This window comes from Prionailurus bengalensis, chromosome B4 (genome assembly GCF_016509475.1).
Source record: "Prionailurus bengalensis isolate Pbe53 chromosome B4, Fcat_Pben_1.1_paternal_pri, whole genome shotgun sequence".
Classification (NCBI taxonomy): domain Eukaryota; kingdom Metazoa; phylum Chordata; class Mammalia; order Carnivora; family Felidae; genus Prionailurus; species Prionailurus bengalensis.
The window spans coordinates 24,857,957-24,876,921 of NC_057358.1; the positions used below are offsets into that span (position 1 = coordinate 24,857,957).

General features: G+C 37.7%; 1 protein-coding gene and 1 pseudogene across 10 annotated transcripts in view; one reads left to right on the forward strand and one right to left on the reverse strand.

Annotated features, from left to right (window-relative positions):
- The window catches only part of ACBD5 (acyl-CoA binding domain containing 5), a 47,283-nt gene extending 34,386 nt beyond the window's left edge, over positions 1–12,897 (forward strand). For 5 of the 10 annotated variants that reach the window (XR_006294760.1, XR_006294759.1, XR_006294761.1 and 2 more), the window contains 4 exons: positions 5,701–5,745; positions 6,065–6,174; positions 10,497–10,598; positions 11,234–12,897. Coding sequence is in view for 5 of the 10 variants with exons in the window: in XM_043564891.1 (XP_043420826.1) it covers positions 5,701–5,745; positions 6,065–6,174; positions 11,234–11,246 (168 nt within the window). In the remaining 5 variants the exon portion in view is untranslated. The remainder of the gene's footprint in view (positions 1–5,700; positions 5,746–6,064; positions 6,175–10,496; positions 10,599–11,233) is intronic. The other 5 variants (XM_043564891.1, XM_043564888.1, XM_043564889.1 and 2 more) reach the window with 1 other exon arrangement.
- Positions 1,514–1,888, reverse strand: LOC122473989 (annotated as a pseudogene).
- Positions 12,898–18,965: the final 6,068 nt, after the last annotated feature.

Here is an 18,965-nt window from a genome sequence, read left to right on the forward strand (position 1 = left end):
AAGAGTAAGAATATTAAACCTTTGAAAACGCACTATAGCAAGTCATTGCAGAAACTAAAGCAGAACCCAGGCATCCTGTATCCTAGATCAGTGCTCTTTCTGTACTGAATAAAACTAGACAGTTAAGTATGGAGGAGGTACTAAAGGAAAGGAAAAAGGTTCGGAGGAAGGGCTAGTTCATCTTGGTTCACAGTTTGGGGCTGGGCTGTGATAATCCCTGGATTTGGCTGCGATAATCCCAGGACTTGGCTGCAGAGCCTTCAGATGGCTACTAGTGCTGTGCCCCATTTGTCCTCTGACTTGTTCCTCTTGGAGTAATGTTTATTGCAGAAAAAGGCAACTAAACAGGCTGTCTGACCCATTATATAGCACTGGGGGCACCTGGGTGGCTCAGGTTGGTTCAAGTCATGATCTCGTGGTTTGTGGGTTCGAGCCCCATGTTGGGCTCTGTGCTGACAGCTCAGAGCCTGGAGCCTGCTTCGGATTCTGTGTCTCCTCTCTCTGCCCCTCCCCGTCTCTTTCTCTCTCCCTCTCCCCCACCCCCAAATAAACATTAAAAAAAAAACACATATAGCATTGAAGCATCATGCTGTAAGAGATATTGTTAGTTAATTAAGATATTAAGTTAGTTAATCAAAGATGTGCTTCAGTTCCATGATAAACAAATTAAATATAGATTCATTTAAAGAAACTACTACTGTAGGCTTTTTAAACAACTCCTATGAATATTTTAGCTTTTTTATCCTTTGAGTAACTCAGATTGTCACAAGGTTTCTCTATTGTACATGTTTCAATGATTGTCAAGTACATTTTATCATCACTTAGACTGTGACTCTGTTGATGTTCATGAGTCTATGAACACCTTGTTGATTATTTGTATCTTTCATTAATAATAAAATCTACTTTCTGTATTAGCTTGAGAAAAAATATATTTAAGGCCCATGATCTTGTCAACTATCCCTAGATTAATACAAACTATATTAAAGAATAGCTAACCATGATGGAAAGCTCATTCGTTCATTTAGTATTATTGAATATTACTGTTCCAGTAGTCTGCCTTTTTTTATTCTGTGACTAATTATTTATTTATTTTCTATCCTTTAATTTCCAAAGCATGCTCACTCATATCTGACTGAACAATAGTACATAAATATCCATTTACAATAGGCCAGGACATCCATTTTATCCCAATTACACAAAAGCAAATAAATGCAAAATAGTGTTACGTGACTTCCTTTCACGAAATTATAAGACCCTACATGCATATATGTTTTTAAATCCCTTTATTCCCATTCCATCTTTTTGGCTGAACTTTATTCATATAATATCTGCCCTTGTTATAGGTCCCTCTCTTGTGGAAGGCATTAGTATCCAGTCACCCAAGCCAAAAGTTGTTCTCCATCCCCCACTTCTAGTCATCAAGTGCTAACAAGACATCTTCTTAAATCTTTCTGGAATGGGTCCCCTCTCCATTAGAATTCCCTTTAGAATTCCCTTTTCCAAGTCCGCTTCTTCATAAGTGTGACGTGAAAGATTTTAGTTGCTCTGCCGCAGTTTTCTTTAGTCAGTGGTGACGGCTCCACGTCTATTCCCTTTTGTAGTTCTTGTATCACGGTCATAGTCTTATCAACAGTAGCACAAATGTGGTTTTTAATCTCTTCCTGCTCTACAGCAGTTGGTTTAAAGCATGCATACAAAGTTTGATATCCAGAGTTTATTGCTGACAATTAATTCCTTTAAGAGTGTAACTGGATTTTTCTTGCTTGCTGTATCAGGATGATTAGTCTTGATTTCATATTCCAGCCTGTATTGAAAGTAATCCAGATCAGAGTCAGCTTTCACGAACATCAGTTCCAGCTTATTGACCTCCACCTCCATGTTGAATAGTTTATGCTGTGACTTTTTAAAAGAGTAATTTGTATACATTTAATGTCTTCATTGGTATTGAAATTCTGCTCAAAGTTCTTTTGATTTTTTTATCTTTCGAAGTTTTTTTTTTCACTCTTGTCTTACACAAAACAAACCAAAAAAAGATTCTGACATGTTAAGGACTTTTTCCTTAAAATTTGCATTATTCACAGCAGCTCTTCCTGCCCGTGGTCCTGTCCCCATGCTTTAATAAGATCACCTTTTTGCACCCCACACCCCCCCCCGAAATTTTTTTTTGCATAATTCATTTGGATGAAGAAAAGAAGTAAATTGATGGCAAAGTAGTAGTAGATTGTAGAACTAAAGGAAATTTAGTTCAGTACCTCTAGTTCAGCAGATGAAGGAGAGATACAGAGAAGACACCTTACTTAATTGGTGGCAAAGCCAGTTCTATAACTAAACTTTCCAGATTTCTCATGCAGTGCACTTTCCATCACAGCAAGTGTCTGAGATTCATTCACTCAATGAATGTTTGGTGAATGGCCACATACCAGATACTTTTCTGGGTAGTGGACACATAAATGAAAAGGGAGACAGCACTGGGTAGCAGACCTTAGAACAAACTACCTGGTTTCAAATCCTGACTCTGCCACTTATTTTTTTTTAGGCTTTTTTTTTTTTATGTTTCTTTATTTTTGAGAGAGAGACAGAGTGTGAGCGGGAGAAGGAACAGAGACAGAGGGAGACACAGAATCTGAAGCAGGCTCCAAGCTCTAAGCTGTCCACACAAAGCCTGATGCAGGGCTCAAACTCATGAACAGTGAGATCATGACCTGAGCCAAAGTCGGACGCTTAACCGACTGAGCCACCCAGGCGCCCTCTGCCACTTATTGTTTGATCTTCAATTAGGTTACTTTACTTTTCTGTGTCTTAGTTTCTTTATCTATTAAATGAAAATACTAATAATACCTACATCATGGGATTGTTCAGAGGATAAATTAAAATGCACAGTACAGTGCCTGGAACATTCATGTGATATTTACATATTGTCACATGAGATGATGGTGGTGACAATAACAATGATAATAAGACTGCTTGGTTTCTTCCCTCAGGAAGTTCACAGCCTTAGAGAGGACCTAACTTAAATAATTCTCTGTCTTCATAGTTTCTTTGCAGTGGTTACAATTGTGTGGGATTTTTCCTTTCAAAAATATTTTCAAAAAAATTCAGTAATCCTTAGCTTAATCCAGGAATAGAATGGTAAATAGAATTTCTGACTATGTCAAAGCTACATAAAAGCCACTTGATACCAACAAAGGTTCTTTGTTCAATTAAACTTCAATCAGACTCTTGAACCTTCTCTTAGGCATCTCTTCACTTCTTCTTTGTAAAATCCAGTTTCATCAAGAACCCTGCTCAGTCAGTTTAACCAGACAGGCTCTTCAGCCTCTGCCTTCCCCCAGGTGCTTTCTGAACACCTGGGCCCATCTTCGGCAAGAATCCTGTTAGATCAGTTTAACTAGAATCTCCCTTACCCCTGATGTTCCCTCTTAGGAATTTTCCACCCACTGATCTCAGCCCTCCTCCTTACACTAAATTCTCCCTTGCCCATACTGTATTGGGAAATGAGCCCAGTCTGTCTCCCCCTGACTGTAGAAGTCCCTATACCCAGTGATAGCCCCTTTTCCCTTGAATAAAGTCTTCCTTACTGTGCTTTCACAAGTGTCACTGATTGTATTTTTCTTTAACAACAGGTATGGGTAAATATTAAAGCAAAAACTCGTACTGTTAATTATACAGCAAGTGTCAGTGCTTCGTAGATATGAGCAAGGGTCTTTGGGAATCTTCATTTGCCTTTCCAGACCCTTTATTATTTAGGGAAAAAAATCCACTAATGATCAACATCTACTAAGGTAGAGTTCTGATTCTACCTTAGTATTTGTTAGTAGTTGCTGCTTTAATGAAGAATGGCTGTGTCATTGCATTGGGATTTGATCCCCTCGAGTTCCATTCAAGATCACACTAATGTGACCTTGGATAAGTCATCATATACCTGGAGCCCAGTTTTGTAACTCTACCCTTTATTCCATTTAGTCTAAAGAAACATTTTAAGGTAAATCTCTGGGTTAAATGTTGTTATGCCTACAAGGTACAATTACAACTAATATAAAAATCGTTACCTTGTCCAGATTCTTTCAGCACTTGGCAATTTGAGTATACTTCTTTAACACCTTAATGGTCTGTGAGGACTAATGTACCATCTAGAGGCAACTAAGAGTTTTACCAGTAGGGTATACTGGGGTCCTTGAGATCAAATTACCCACAACAAGTAAATTTAAAGCCTGTCTCCTCCCACCACTTCCTTCGGTTGTTTCAGCATACAGACCTCAGTGCTGTGCCTTGAACCTGCCTGAAGGCTCCCTCCCACCCTGGGTCTTTGTACTTGCTACTGCCTGTGTATAGAAGATTGTTCCCCACTGTTAGCCACTTAGCATACAGCTTTCTTGTTTAGGTCTTTGCTCAAATGTCATGAAAGCCTTCCTTGTTCATTCTATTTAAAGTTTCAAGACGACTCCTCTAACATGTCTCATCTCCTCTCCCTATTTTATTCTTCTTTATGGTGTTTATCACTGCCTGATGCACTGTATATTTTACTGATTTATTCATTACGATTTCTATCTCTCCATGACAGTTTAAGCTCCACTGGGACAGCACTTTTTGTCATTTTGCTTCCTGTTTTATGTCTAATGCCCAGAGTAGTAACTGGTACATAATAGACGCTCAGTAAATATTTGTTAAATGAACGAATGAATGATCTCATTAATTTTCATGCCATTTCTCTAATGTTATAATAAATGGACAAATGGCACTAATAAGTTTCCAACAACTATTATAAGGAAACTTGTTTTGTGATCCAAATTGGGATATAAGTTTCCTAAATTAATTTGAAATTTTTCGACTTAGTTTAGATATCTCATTGAAAACCCTACAATACTCCTCCCCCTGCCCAAAAAAGTTAACTATGTGAGATGAGGAATGTGTTAATTCATTTGATTATTGTAATCATTTCACAGTGTATATACACATCAAATCATCACATAAATTTATATAATTTATCAATTATAACTCAATAAAGTTGGGGAAAAGTTAAAAAACAAACCTCAACACTAACAGTTTATTTCTCAAATCTGCCATACCTCTTGTGTTACAACTTATCATGACTTTGCAACACAGATCTTTGAATATTATTTATAATTTTAATAATAAGGCTGCGGTTTTCGGATATGTGTGTAAAAGGTAATTTGTATGGAAATTAAAGAATTAATAAGAAAAGTTGATTTATAATTTTTTTTTTTTTTTTTTGAGAGAGAGTGCATTAGTGGGGCAAGGGGAGGGAGAGGAAGAATTTTAAGCAGGCTCCGTGCTCAGCATGGAGCCTAAAATTGGGCTGGATCTCAGGAGCCTGAGATCATGACATGAGCTAAAATTAGGAGTTGGACAATTTACCGACAGCCACCCCGGTGCCCCTGGTTCAGTAATTTAATAACAGTATAAAAGAAGTAACGGTGTAGACTAATTTGAGGTTTTATTTTGATAATTTTATGTAATTTGATCTGTAAAATATAAAATGTCAAAGATATTTATTTGACTAGCAATTTAAGGGACCTTGTTATTTGACCAGTATGGGTTTCAGGATAATCACAGCATAGTTAACAGAAAAATATAATAAACTAATATTTTGCCTTAAAAAAAAAAGATAGGAAATAGAAGAATTACTGTTTTTATTTTCTCATTTTGTCAAAGCTAAATCACTTTCATTTGTATTTATAGGCAAAATCATCAACATTACAGACCAGTCATCAGCCTCCCTCACAGGTAAGAAATTCTTCTCTTAAATCTAAGTCCCAGGGTTTCCAATAACTTACAATAAATTTAGATTATGTGAGGCTCTTAAAGTATTCCAGATGAAATCTACCCTTTAGAGCTTTGAAATTAAAATATATTTGTTATTGTTTAAGTCTAAAGTACTCCTAAAAGTCTACTTACTGAATTATGCTCTGGGATACTGAATATCTTCCTTCTTTAGCAGGACTGAGATTTGTTATTAAGTTGTATATTTTCTAAAATATGAATTAGGTATTTTTTATGTTTATACATGTAGTAGACAGGTGACCAGCTTATTTTATTTTCTCAGAGACCATCTTGGTGGCCCTTCGAGATGTCTCCTGGTGCATTAACTTTTGCTATCGTATGGCCTTTTATTGCCCAGTGGTTGGTGCATTTGTATTATCAAAGAAGGAGAAGGTAATGCTATGGCTTTATAACTCAAAATAGTATGCAAAATCTTATCTATAAGAGACAGAGCTTTCAACAGCAGTTAAGAGGACAATTCCGTTTTATAGATACATTGTCATACTGAACATTCTGCACTGATCCTGAGACTGAAACTACCTTGGAAATGATGTCTAGCAGATTTCTAGGTACTTGTTAGACTAAAAAATTAGAATCTGATGTTTATTTTGGGCCCTTTCTAATGTTAAAGAACTCTAGACAAGGGGTAAATAAATAATGCCTGCATGCTGTCTATACCTTTGAAATAGACGTGGACATTCCAGAATATTTTAGCCAGGTGGTTGATGATCTCTAGAAATGGAGATTTTTCTAATTTGAGGGCCAAAATTCCAGTTTGGGATGCCAGGAGATACCTCAAAAAGGTATGAGAATAATAGATTGGGATCCTTGACAGGGCTCTGAGATTGTCTAGGTTAGGAACCTGAGGCTGAATCTCTCGGGTCAAAGGAAATCCTTAAGGCATTTTTTTTTCGATACTGTGTAAACTGAATTACATTCCATGGATGGGCATATAGACAGTTGTTTACCTCACTGATGGCCTCACTTACTGTGTTTTTGTATTTCATCACCATTTCCCATTAAGTAACAACAGTTGGGGAGAAGAAATAGGGTATTTGATAATAACATTTTAAGTGCTCTTTTAAATCTGTGCAATAGAGACACATTTTTAAAAATCTACAAGTTTAGGGGCGCCTGGGTGGCACAGTCGGTTAAGCGTCCGACTTCAGCCAGGTCACGATCTCGCGGTCCGTGAGTTCGAGCCCCACGTCGGGCTCTGGGCTGATGGCTCGGAGCCTGGAGCCTGTTTCCGATTCTGTGTCTCCCTCTTTCTCTGCCCCTCCCCCGTTCATGCTCTGTCTCTCTCTGTCCCAAAAATAAATTAAAAACGGTGAAAAAAAAAAAATTTAAAAAAAAATCTACAAGGTTAAATAATTAAGGGTATGTTCTTCTAGCAAACAACCCAAGTTCCTAATTAACTACACTAACAAAAGCAGAAACCAGACATTTGCGTTTCGCTTCTCTAAAAGGGATAAGCAGCATACTAGTTACTGTAAACAGTGCTCCAGTGATCATAGTTGATGGCAGAGAAACTAAAATGCATGGGGATTTGGATGGATCAGTCTTCCTGATTCCAGCTTATGTTAAGACAATTTTATTTATGTTCATAAAAGAACTAAATAAGTTCTGTGCCACATTAATGTTCTTCCAATACACCCACTCACTTGAAAAAAAATTCAGTAGGATTTCAGAAGCACAGATTGCTTTCACAGTATTATTTACCTCTTTCCTAAGGCATTTGTTACAGATGTCATTTCAGGTGTGTGTAAGATTTGTTAAGGGTTCAACAAACCTGAGTTTAAATTCTTTTTTTCTTTTTCTTTTTTTTTCAATTTTTTTTAATGTTTGTTCATTGTAAGAGACAGAGAGACAGAGCATGACGGGGGGAGGGGCAGAGAGAGGGAGGGAGAAACAGAATCCGAAGCAGGCTCCAGGCTCTGAGCTGTCAGCACAGAGCCCCACATGGGGCTTGAACTCACTGCGAGATCATGACCTGAGCCGAAGTTGGACACTTAACCACCTGAGCCACCCGGGTGCCCCAGTTTAAATCCTTTCTAATTTTCACACATTTTACATTTCTCCTATGATGGTTGGGTTTAGTGCTACACAGTGCTTCAAATTTTAATTTCCCTGACAATTGGAGGAAAAAAGAACCAAAGCTTTTTTTCACTATGTAGTAAGAATGCAAGTAGATTCAAGCAGCAGGGCACAGTGGCACTAAAGATAGGTTTTGACATATTTTGCAATGCATTTCAAAGTTCCTTTTCATGTTTCCTTTATAAAAAGTTGAGGATTGGAGAGTAGAGAAATTTGGCACAGCACAAAAACCCTAAAGCTTACTTTGGTTAATAATTTATTGTATGCTTAAGTTTGAAACAGCTTGTCACTTATTAAAGACTGAAAGAGAAAACAACTACTTTGCCTCAGCAGTCACCAAAAATTGCAATTTTTCTAGAATTTAAAAAAAAAATTTTTAACGTTTATTTTTAAGAGACAGAGGCAGAACACTAGTGGGGGAGGGGCAGAGAGAGAGACACACAGAATCTGAAACACGCTACAGGCTCCCAGCTCTAAGCTGTCAGCACAGAGCCGATGCAGGGTTCAAACCCATGAACCACGAGATCACGACCTGAGCTGAAGGTGGACCCTTAACCGACTGAGCCACCCAGGCGGCCCTAGAATATTTTTTTAAGATTACTCCTTACTAGTAGATGTCTACACCATTTCCCTTAAGTATCCCTATCAGTTATTTGTAGAGGTCTCCAAATGGAGAAACTATTACTGATTTTTAATGTTCCACTTTGTTGAATTTGTATCAAGTTTTCAGTATGTTAAGTGTTTAGTCCTTCCCAATTACCAGCTATTTAGCACTGTGCAACTGCATTTTGATCAGATAGTGTTTTTAGGTATTGTTTGCTTATATACAGAACAGATTAGCAGGTTGGAGATAGAGCCATATTTGATATGGAAAGAAGTTTCAGCTTTGAGGGGATTTAGACATCTTTTAATCTGGAAGTATGTAGCAATTTTTAATCTGATAGTTACAGGAATGAAAACTAGAGAGCGGTGTGTCTGGTTTGGAGCAGACAAGTTCTGTGTTAGAGATGAGGAGAAAGATCCAGAAATCCAGTTAGGGTGGAAAAAGCGTGGAATGCCCCATTCATAATAGGGACCATCCTGTGTCTTATCCCCTAATACAATGTCTGGCATGTAGGAGGCTTACAGTAAATGTCCCTTACAGTAAATTGGAGGCGTACCGAATGCATGGCTGAATGGTCACAATTTGTAGGATGGCAAACTGAAGTACCGTATGATGCAGAAAGCTTTCATTTTTTAAAGTTTATTTAATTTTAATTTTTTCTTTTTATTTAATAACTATGCATCTGGTAACAAACAAACTCATAGTTCCATGTATATATCGAATAAGTAGCTATGTGTGGTAAACTTTTTTCTTTAAGTTTATTTATTTTGAGAGAGAGAGAAGTATCATGGTAGGGGCAGAGAGAAGGAGAGAGAATCCCAAACAGGCTCCTCAGTGTCAGTTTGAAGCCCGATGTGAGGGGGGGTGCTCGATCTCACGAACCATGAGATCATGACCTGAGCCGAAACCGAGTCCGACTTTTAACCAGCTGAGCCACTCAGGCACCTCTGTGGTAAGCTTTTTAAAAAGATGTTTTGTTTTTAAACATTAAAAGTAGGTCCACTGCTTGATTTTTTTTTCCCCCATTGTAGAAGAATAAAAATTCAAAAGTAAATTTCTCACATTATCACTCTGCAGTGGATCAGAAAAAAAACAAAAAAAAATCATATTTTTTTCTGAATGTGATATGAACAGAAACAGTTGGAGACTTCTTGTTCAAAATTAGGCCCTGAGCAGGCTCCTATGGGTCTGCCTTTTCCCACTCACCTCACCCGACCATTCTAGTAAAATTACCCATTGTAAAATACTGACAGCGACCTGTTCAGACCAAAAGACTACTCTTAAGCTATTACTTTGAAGGAAAGGACCTTTGTAACCACTTTTCTTTATCATTCTGCCCAGATTCATAAATACACAAACGTAGTTTTCTTGTGGGCACTGAACTTTCAGTACAGAGGTGGTAAAATGGACAGGTGTGGGAAAGCTCTCTGTAGGAACACTCTTCAGATGGAACTGCCTGGAAAAGTCAGGCCCAGGCTTCTGAGAAGGGGAAAGAATCTCAGCAGTTCAGAGGGCAAGGTAAAGGGCAGAGCGTTTTCCTCATCCCTTATCTATTGTTTTCTGTAACTTTTCTCTTATCACACCTTGCCCTGCATTTTGCAAGTTAATTTAAAAAGAAAAAAGGACAGATCTCACAAAGAGCCTGAAACACATTCCAGATAGTTCTGAAGATAGTGCTGGGCATTTATGTCTGTTTCTGTTTCCTTATTACAGTAGGAGATTGGGGTTCAGAGAGCTGTGTGGTTTTTTTTATAAACCTGGAGAGGATCTTGTGTAGAAATCTTCATCATGTGGGTTCTTAGTAAGTGTTGCTCACTGTTCAGGCACCTTCCAGCTAACATTTCTGCTAAAACCTCACTCAGACAGTTAATCTTTAGAACCACCTACAATTCTGTTCTGGTCCCAGGGGCCTTTTTGTTTGTTTGTTTGTTTGTTTGTTTTCCATCATGCCTCAAGAGATCTCTTTATGTTATGTGAAAATTGATCTGGTTATTTAAAATGTCATTCCTGCCAGGGAGGTGTACATAAAGAGGATTTCTACAGAGGATAAGGGATGATCTGATTACTTAAAATATCACTCCTGCCAAGGGGGTTGCATAAGAGCATTTCTGCGGAGGTGAGGAATGAATCTGTAATAAGAGGGTTTCAGGCATTTTGGCATCTTGAGTGCTGGGGAGGATGTAGAGATTTTATAGCTGTGGGACTTTTCCCAGACCTGAGATCATATGTGATTATTGTGTCTTGTGCTAACAAGCCCATCCTTCTCTAATCACTCCTTCAGTCAGTTTTATCACTAAAACCATCACGTTACCTATCCGAGTTGTTAGTTTACATGTCTCCCCTGCCACAAGCAACTAACCTGATAGCTCTTTTGACAGCTGAGAGCCTGCCTCATTTATGTTTGAATCCCCAGTGCCTGGCACAGTGCCTGGAAAGTAACAGATATGGATTATCTGTTCATTAAACAAGTAATCTAGGTTGTATATCTATCAACCTTTGGTAGTTTTGTTAAGCGTTTTTGTTTCACAACTTTCCTGCTATAAAATAATTCCCAAATTTCGAAATTGCACTAAGCCAACTAGAAAAGGATGTGAATTCATTTCTTAAGGACTTTTGGTAATTTTATGGTTTGATGTTGAATGTGAATATTATTGTTGTGTTTTCATTCCGATAATTCTTTGGTATGGGTGTGTTTCATATTCAGGTTGCATTTATATTCATAGGAAATTGTTTTTTACTTTCTCTTTAAAGAAAACTGAACTGAAGAAAATGGTATTTTACTCCAGAAGATTACTGGGCCTGGATGACCTCAGAATGAAATGGAATGTGGAGCCCACAAGAGTATCTTAACTGTTTGTGATGATTACACTTCTTTTTGTCGTCCAGTAGTTTGGTTTGTGTACATATATACATATATATATTTTGCACTACACAAATATAACATTTTAAGGACTAATATTGCTGATACTTGAATAACTAATCTCAACTAGGCTACAAGTAGCATACATAGACTTACCCTACCCTTAAACTTGAAGGACATTAAATTATTAATGATTGTTTGGTAACACGTTTACCTGATTATCTCCCATAGAGAACTATAAGCTGCTTTTCCAAGGTACAGTTGTGATAATGAGATCAGATTTATAACTGGATATTTTTAATTTTCTAAATTAAATATGAGAAAGAATGCAAACCAGGAGTGAACTTCAAATGCGTTAAATCAACTTTCTATCCTAGTCACTGAATTGCCATGCCAAGGAGCAGAAAACTGCTGGAAGAATCTTCTCTACGTCCACTTTGTGAGCTGCCCGTAATTTCTCTTGGGCATTCACAGCGCAGACTTGAGTGTTCAAGCGTCATTACTACAAAGTAGAGCCCTATGTACCAGGCTTACTTTTTACAGATGAACACAGAATAGACATAACCTGCTGATGGGAATGATGAATGGGCTTCAAGTAGGTCTGAAAGTATACTCTGAGCCTGTAGATCATTGATAAGATTTTATTCAACCGTATACATTTATTTCTTTGTAATCATTTTTCTTTAACTGAGGATATCTTGTTTCTGCTTCATAGGGTGCTTTGAAATATAAGATGAAAACTTATTTATACTGTTTTTACAAAGGTCAAAAAAGGAAACACATGAAAATCACTTTTCTGTAACTGGTAAACTACACAGACTGGACTCTTAACCTCCTAGTGCCTCCGTTTTTCCTTTGGGGTATAATCTTTGAGATACACCTATTTCACAGGGGTCATGGAAGGATTTGCAAGCTAGCGGGCCATATGCTTCCATATGAATAAGGCACATCCAACTAATGTAAACTTAAATGTCCTTCCCCCAGCTCCCATTTAGAACTAAAAAAAAAGACTGCAATTTAGATCCTTGAAGGCTCTGTTTGGAATTATTCTTCTTGTATGTCTTCCAGAACTTCACTCATTTAGATGTCCCTTGTACTTTAAAGATTTCTTTCATTCGAAGGTGTAGTAGCAAATAATTTTTAAGCATTCTTGGTATGTGTGATGTTGGGTTAAGCATCATGTGTTCAGAGTGTTTTCAATAAGAAAGAAACCCATCCCTTGCATAGAGGATGGTTCTGTGTTTGCCTGAAGAAAAAAAGTGTAAGAATACAATTTGCTTTCCTCAAGAATCTTTTTTCCTTATTTTTTTCTTTCATGTAACTTGGTGTTTTTTATTTTTTAATCACATCTTGATTAGAATGTGTCTATCTAATATTTGCTTTTTAAAAACTGTCCTGTTTATTTAGGGGGAAAATGAAGCAAGTAACTGAATTATATGTAAAAATAAGGTTCAGACCTGTGGATCAGGGATTATTTTCAAAAATTAGATATCAATTTGGTATCAGAAAATGGTGGCTTTTCTCTTAGTAAATAAATAAATTAAATGCAAATTAAGAATGAAGCAATTGTGATTTATTACAGGCAATGGGAAGTAACTAACTCCTAGGGATAATCATTTGTATCCTATTCCAAAGTCTTATTTTATAGTTTGAAAAGCACTTTGCACACAGTTCTTGTATATACAAGTAAAGATGTAATTATAGGATATAGTGTTACTGCTTTGTTTAACAAGAAACTCATTTAAAATTTTAAATGGACAGCTGGTATTTTTTTAATGATCTACTTCTTTTCTGTTTCTTTATTGTAAAACTAAGTTAAAAATAAAAGGTTAATGAGAAATGATATGGTTTTTATTACTTATTGTTAATAGAAGTGCCTTGATTATATTTTAAGGATTAAACAAGCATAAATAGTGGAATTCATAGAAAGTAATCATGCCTTTTTCAGAATAAAGCCATGCCAAGATATATAAAAGCAAGAAACTGGGATAAAGTATAACTCCTTTAGCCATTTGGTTGAGAATGTGACTGATCCAGTCAGAATCTTAATTTCCATTCTTAACACCAAATAGATAGCTTCCCTGAGCTACAGGTCAGGTTCTGTGCAGGCAGTGTAGAGCCTGCTTGGGATTCTTTCTCTCCTCTCTATGCCCCTCCCCTGCTCTCTCTCTCTTTCAAAATAAATAAATAAACCTTAAAAAATTCTTTTTTTTTTTTTTCAACATTTATTTATTTTTGGGACAGAGAGAGGCAGAGCATGAACGGGGGAGGGGCAGAGAGAGAGGGAGACACAGAATCGGAAACAGGCTCCAGGCTCTGAGCCATCAGCCCAGAGCCTGACGTGGGGCTCGAACTCATGAACCGCGAGATCGTGACCTGGCTGAAGTCGGACGCTTAACCGACTGCGCCACCCAGGCGCCCCTAAAAAATTCTTAAAAACAAACGGCTGCCCGCAGCCACCCAGTGCACCCTTAATCAGCCATCTTAAATACACACAGTTGGTCTTTGGTGGAATATGATGAAAAGATTTTGCATTGTGACTTGTACAGATAGTGATAAAAGTGATGTTAGCTATTTGTATCATTTAAGAGATCAGTGTTCTTCATGTCACAGAAAGTTCACTGCAGTAACTTGACCAAATAAGTTTTGGGGTCTTTTTTTCATTTTCAAGAAGTCCAGAGGTAGGGAGTCTAGGGCTGGTGAGTTGCTTCCAGAATGCAGTTAGGGACACAGGTTCCTTCTTTCTGTTCCACCCCCTTTGATATGTGGCTTTGGTCGTTATGCTTGCCAGATGGCTGCTGCACATCTAGGTCTAAATGTCTATTTTATAGGCAGACAATGATCTTATCTGATCAGGAAACACTTAACTTTCTTGGAACTCTCACACAGGACACTCCCTCTCCGTATTATTGGCTATAGCTGGTTTCCCAGAGTTACACTTGTCTATAAAAATATTAAATAGGCAGCTTTTTCTGCACATGGGTCCTGTCTCTGTGCTTTAATAAAACCACCTTTTTGCACCCCCGAAAAATACATACATTATCTAAAGAATAAAATTATTCCAGTTGATATAGATATAATTTTACAAATTCAATTTTGCCCACAGATAGTAGGAAAGACCATGTCTTTGGCGCTTAAATGCCTCCTTCTTAAGTTCTCTTTCTTCTCTATTTGTTTTTCTTTTCTGCTTCTCAACCCTTGTCTTCTCACTGATCTTCTCTCCATTAATCCTTTTTGTAAAAGTTTTACTTATTTAATCTCTACACCCAATGTGGGGCTTGACCTCATGACCCCACGATCAAGAGTCACATGCTCCTCCAACTGAGCCACCCCTTATTAATCCTCTTTTGAAATGGTACCACATCTTATAAACTAGAAAGTGATAAATGCTCTTTTCCTTTTAAAAAAGCAATTAAAAGAGAACTTTTAAATACATCCGTAATACAGGCAGTAGCCATTGTTTTCTTATTCTACCTACCATCCTTTCCTCCTCATAACAGCACTGCTCTCCTCTGTCCCTGCCCCCTTTGGAGAGCTCCTCCTCTTCCACTTTCCTCAAGTGATTCTGGGGAGGCTGCTGAATGGAACACCCAGCCGTGTAAGCCCTGCCCCTCCCCAAGCCACGGTAGTGGGCCTGTGGCTCTAACCTGGCCAGTGTATATACCATTCTGCTGACCACGGTGACAGTCTCAGGGATGGGCATATGACCATAAGTAGGGCAAGCGGTGTTATTCTCTGGATTTATTTCAGGAAACCAGGAGAGCATTTTGCTTTTTGCAGATTATTACATAGTTGGGGTCATGCAGTATGTAGTTTTTTCAGATTGGTTTCTTTCACTTAGCAAGATGCATTTGAGGTTCCTTCAGGTAATTTTGTAGCTTCCTACCTAATTTCTTTTTATAATTTTTATATTTTTATAGTTTTATAAATTTTACGTTTCTATAGAGCCTTATAAAACAGGTAGGGGGCCAGATTTGGCCCATAGGTTGTAGTTTGCTGACTTCTGATTTAAATAGCTTCTTTTTAGCAGTGGATCATATTTGATTGTATGGATGTACAATAGTTTGTTTATCTCACCACCTATTAACTGACACCTTGGTTGCTTCTGAATTTTAGTAGTTATGAATACAACTGATACGAACATCTGTGTGCAGGTTTTATGTGGTCATAACTCATTTGCGTAACTACCAAGGAGCATGATTACTGAATCACATGGTAAAGGTATATTTTGTTTTGTTAGAAACTGCCAAAATGTCTTCCAGAGTGGCTGCACCATTTTGTATTCCCACCAGTAATGAACGAGAGTTCTTGTTTCACATCTTTGCCAGCATTTGATGGATGTGTGGTGGTTTGTCATTGTGTTTGCATTCTCTTTCTCTTCGAATTATAGCCTGTAAGATGAGTCCTCTAGAGATTCTGGGCCATCTCTCCTGAGACGTGGAGGAGGCTGACATAATAAAGCCAACATGTAGCCCTAAGACCTTAGACCCAAGTCAGAAACAGTGAATTCAAGTTAACTCTGAAAACACTACCTTACCCCCACATTTATACAGTTTGTTTACATGGATTTATAAATTTCCTTTTTCCTTAAGGTAGTTTAAGTTAGGTTTCTGACACTTGCAGCCAGAGTCCTGAGTAGCATAGGTACCTCTTGATTCTCAGGACTGATGGGGAGTGCAGAGTCTGGAGCCAGACAGTCTAGGACAGAATTGTGAGCAGTTATGGGAAAGTCACTAAAACTTGCGTTTCAGTTTCCTCATCTATAAAATTAGGATAATAATATCATAGGGTTAATAAATGTTAGTTTACATAGAACAGTGCTCAGGATACAGTAAGTACTTAGTAAATTGATAGCTATTGTGATGTCAATATCACTTTATTTCACCAACGGTCCTTTTACAGAAGTAGGACAAGAAGACATAAAATCCAAATCCCTTTCAAAGCTTTTGAAAGTGCTATAAAAAAGATACACACGGGGCATCTGGGTGGCTTGGTCAGTTAAACATCTGTTGATTTTGGCTCAGATCATACATGATCTCACGGTTCATGAGTCAGCCCTGTGTCAGGCTCTGTGCCCACAGTGCAGAGCCGGCTTGGGATTCTCTCTCTCCCTACCTCTTTCTCTCAAAAAAACCAAACCAAAACAAAACAAAAAACACACACTGGAGTTGTCAGTGCAAAGGTACAGATTAAAAAAAAAAATTTTTTTTTTAACGAGCTAATATCTTCCACTTATCCTCTGGATATTATCCCTTTCCTCAAAGATTTTCCCATATTGTTCTTTTCCAGAAGCAACTATTTAACATCACTTTGGGTTGGTTTTTTGGTACTTACCTCCAAGGTGTTTTTTTTTTTTTGTTTTGTTTTGTTTTTTAATTAAAAAAAGATTTTGAGGGTGGCTCAGTTGGTAAACTGTCTGACTTTGGCTCAGGTCATGATCTCACAGTTCATGGGTTAGAGCCCTGCATCAGGCTTTGGGCTGACGGCTCAGAACCTGAAGCCTGCTTCAGATTCTGTGTCTCCCTCTCTCTCTGCCCCTGCCCTGTTTGTGCTCTCTCTCGCTCAAAAATAAATAAAAACATTTAAAAATAAATTAACATTAAAAATAATTAACATCAAAAAAATTTTAAAGGGGCACCTGGGTAGCTCAGTCGGTTAAGGGTCTTACTTTCGCTTAGGTCATGATCTCATGGTTTGTGAGTTCAAGCACTGCATCAGGTTCTGTGCTGACAGCTCAAAGCCTGGAGCCTGCTTCGGATTCTGTATCTCCCCTTGTCACTGCCCCTCCCCCACTCACGCACGTGTGCTTGTGCTCTCTCTCAAAAATAAGCATTAAAATTTCTTTTAATTAAAAAAACATTAAATTTTTTTTCTATTACCTCTTGATTTTACTTATTTATTTTTTCTTTTTCAATATAATTATTGTCAAGCTAGCTAACATACATTGTATAGACTGTGCTCTTGGTTTCAGGGGTAGATTCCCGTGATTCATCACTTACTACAACATCCAGTGCTTACCCCAACAAGTGCCCTCTTCAATGCCCATCACCCATTTTCCCCTCTTCCCCACCTCCCACATCAACCGTCAGTTTGTTCTCTGTATTTAAGTCTCTAATGGGTTTGCCTCCCTCTCTGTTTGAAACTAGTTTCACCCTTTTGTTCCCCCATGATCTTGTTAAATTTCTCAAGTTCCACATATGAGTGAAAACATATGTTAGATGTCTTTTTCTGACTAACTTATTTCACTTAGCATAACACCCTCCTGTTCCATCCACATTGTTGCAAATGGCAGGATTTCATTCTTTTTCATTGCCCAGTAGTATTCCATTATATATATAAACCATATCTTCTTCATCCATTCAGCAGTTGATGGACATTTGGGCTCTTTCCTTGACTTGGCTATTGTTGATAATGCTGCTATAAACATCAGGGTACATATTCCCCTATGAATCAGTACTCCTGTATCCTATGGATAAATTCTTAGCAGTACAATTGCTGGGTCATAGTGTAATTCTATTTTTAATTTTTTAAGGAACCTCCACACTGTTTCCACAGTGGCTGCACCAGTTTGTATTCCCACCAACAGTGCAAGAGGGTTCCTGTTTCTCCACATCCTCACCAACATCTGTCATTTTCTGAGTTGTTTATTTTAGCCACTCTGACCAGTGTGAGGTGGTATCTCAATGTGGTTTTGATTTGTAGTTCCCTGATGGTGAGCGATGGTGAGCATCTTTTCATGTGTCTGTTGGCCATTTGGATGTCTTCTTTGGAAAACTGTCTATTCATGTCTTCTGCCCATTTCTTCACTGGATTATTTGTTTTTTCGATGTTGAGTTCTTTATAGATTTTTTTTTTTAGATTTATACAGATTTATTTAGACTAAATTATGGACTTTGGAATTTAATCTGTTAAAATCTGATAGTTTACATTTTTTTTAATATTTATTTTTAATTTTATTTTTTAATTTTTAAAATTTACATCCAAATTACCATATAGTGAAACAATGATTTCAGAAGTAGATTCCTTAATTCCCCTTACCCATTTAGTCCATCCCCCCTCCCACAACCCCTTCCGTAACCCTCAGTTTGTTCTCCATATTTATGTCTCTTCTGTTTTGTCCCCCTCCCTGTTTTTATATTATTTTTGTTTCCCTTCCCTTATGTTCATGTTTTGTCTCTTAAAGTCCTCATATGAGTGAAGTCATATGATTTTTGTCTTTCCCTGACTAACTTCACTTAGCATAATACCCTCCAGTTCCATCCACGTAGTTGCAAATGGCAAGATTTCATTCTTTTTGATTGCCCAGTAATACTCCATTGTATATGTATACCACTTCTTTATCCATTCATCCATCAATGGACACTTGGGCTTTTTCCATACTTTGGCTATTGTTGATAGTACTGCTATAGACATGGGGGTGCATGTTTACCTTCAAAACAGCACACCTGTATCCCATGGATAAATGCCTAGTAGTGCAATTGCTGGGTCGTAGGGTAGTTCTATTTTTAGTTTTTTGAGGAACCTCCATACTGTTTTCCAGAGTGGCTGCACCAGCTTGCATTCCCACCAACAATGCAAAAGAGATCCTCTTTCTCCACATCCTCGTTAACATCTGTTGTTGCC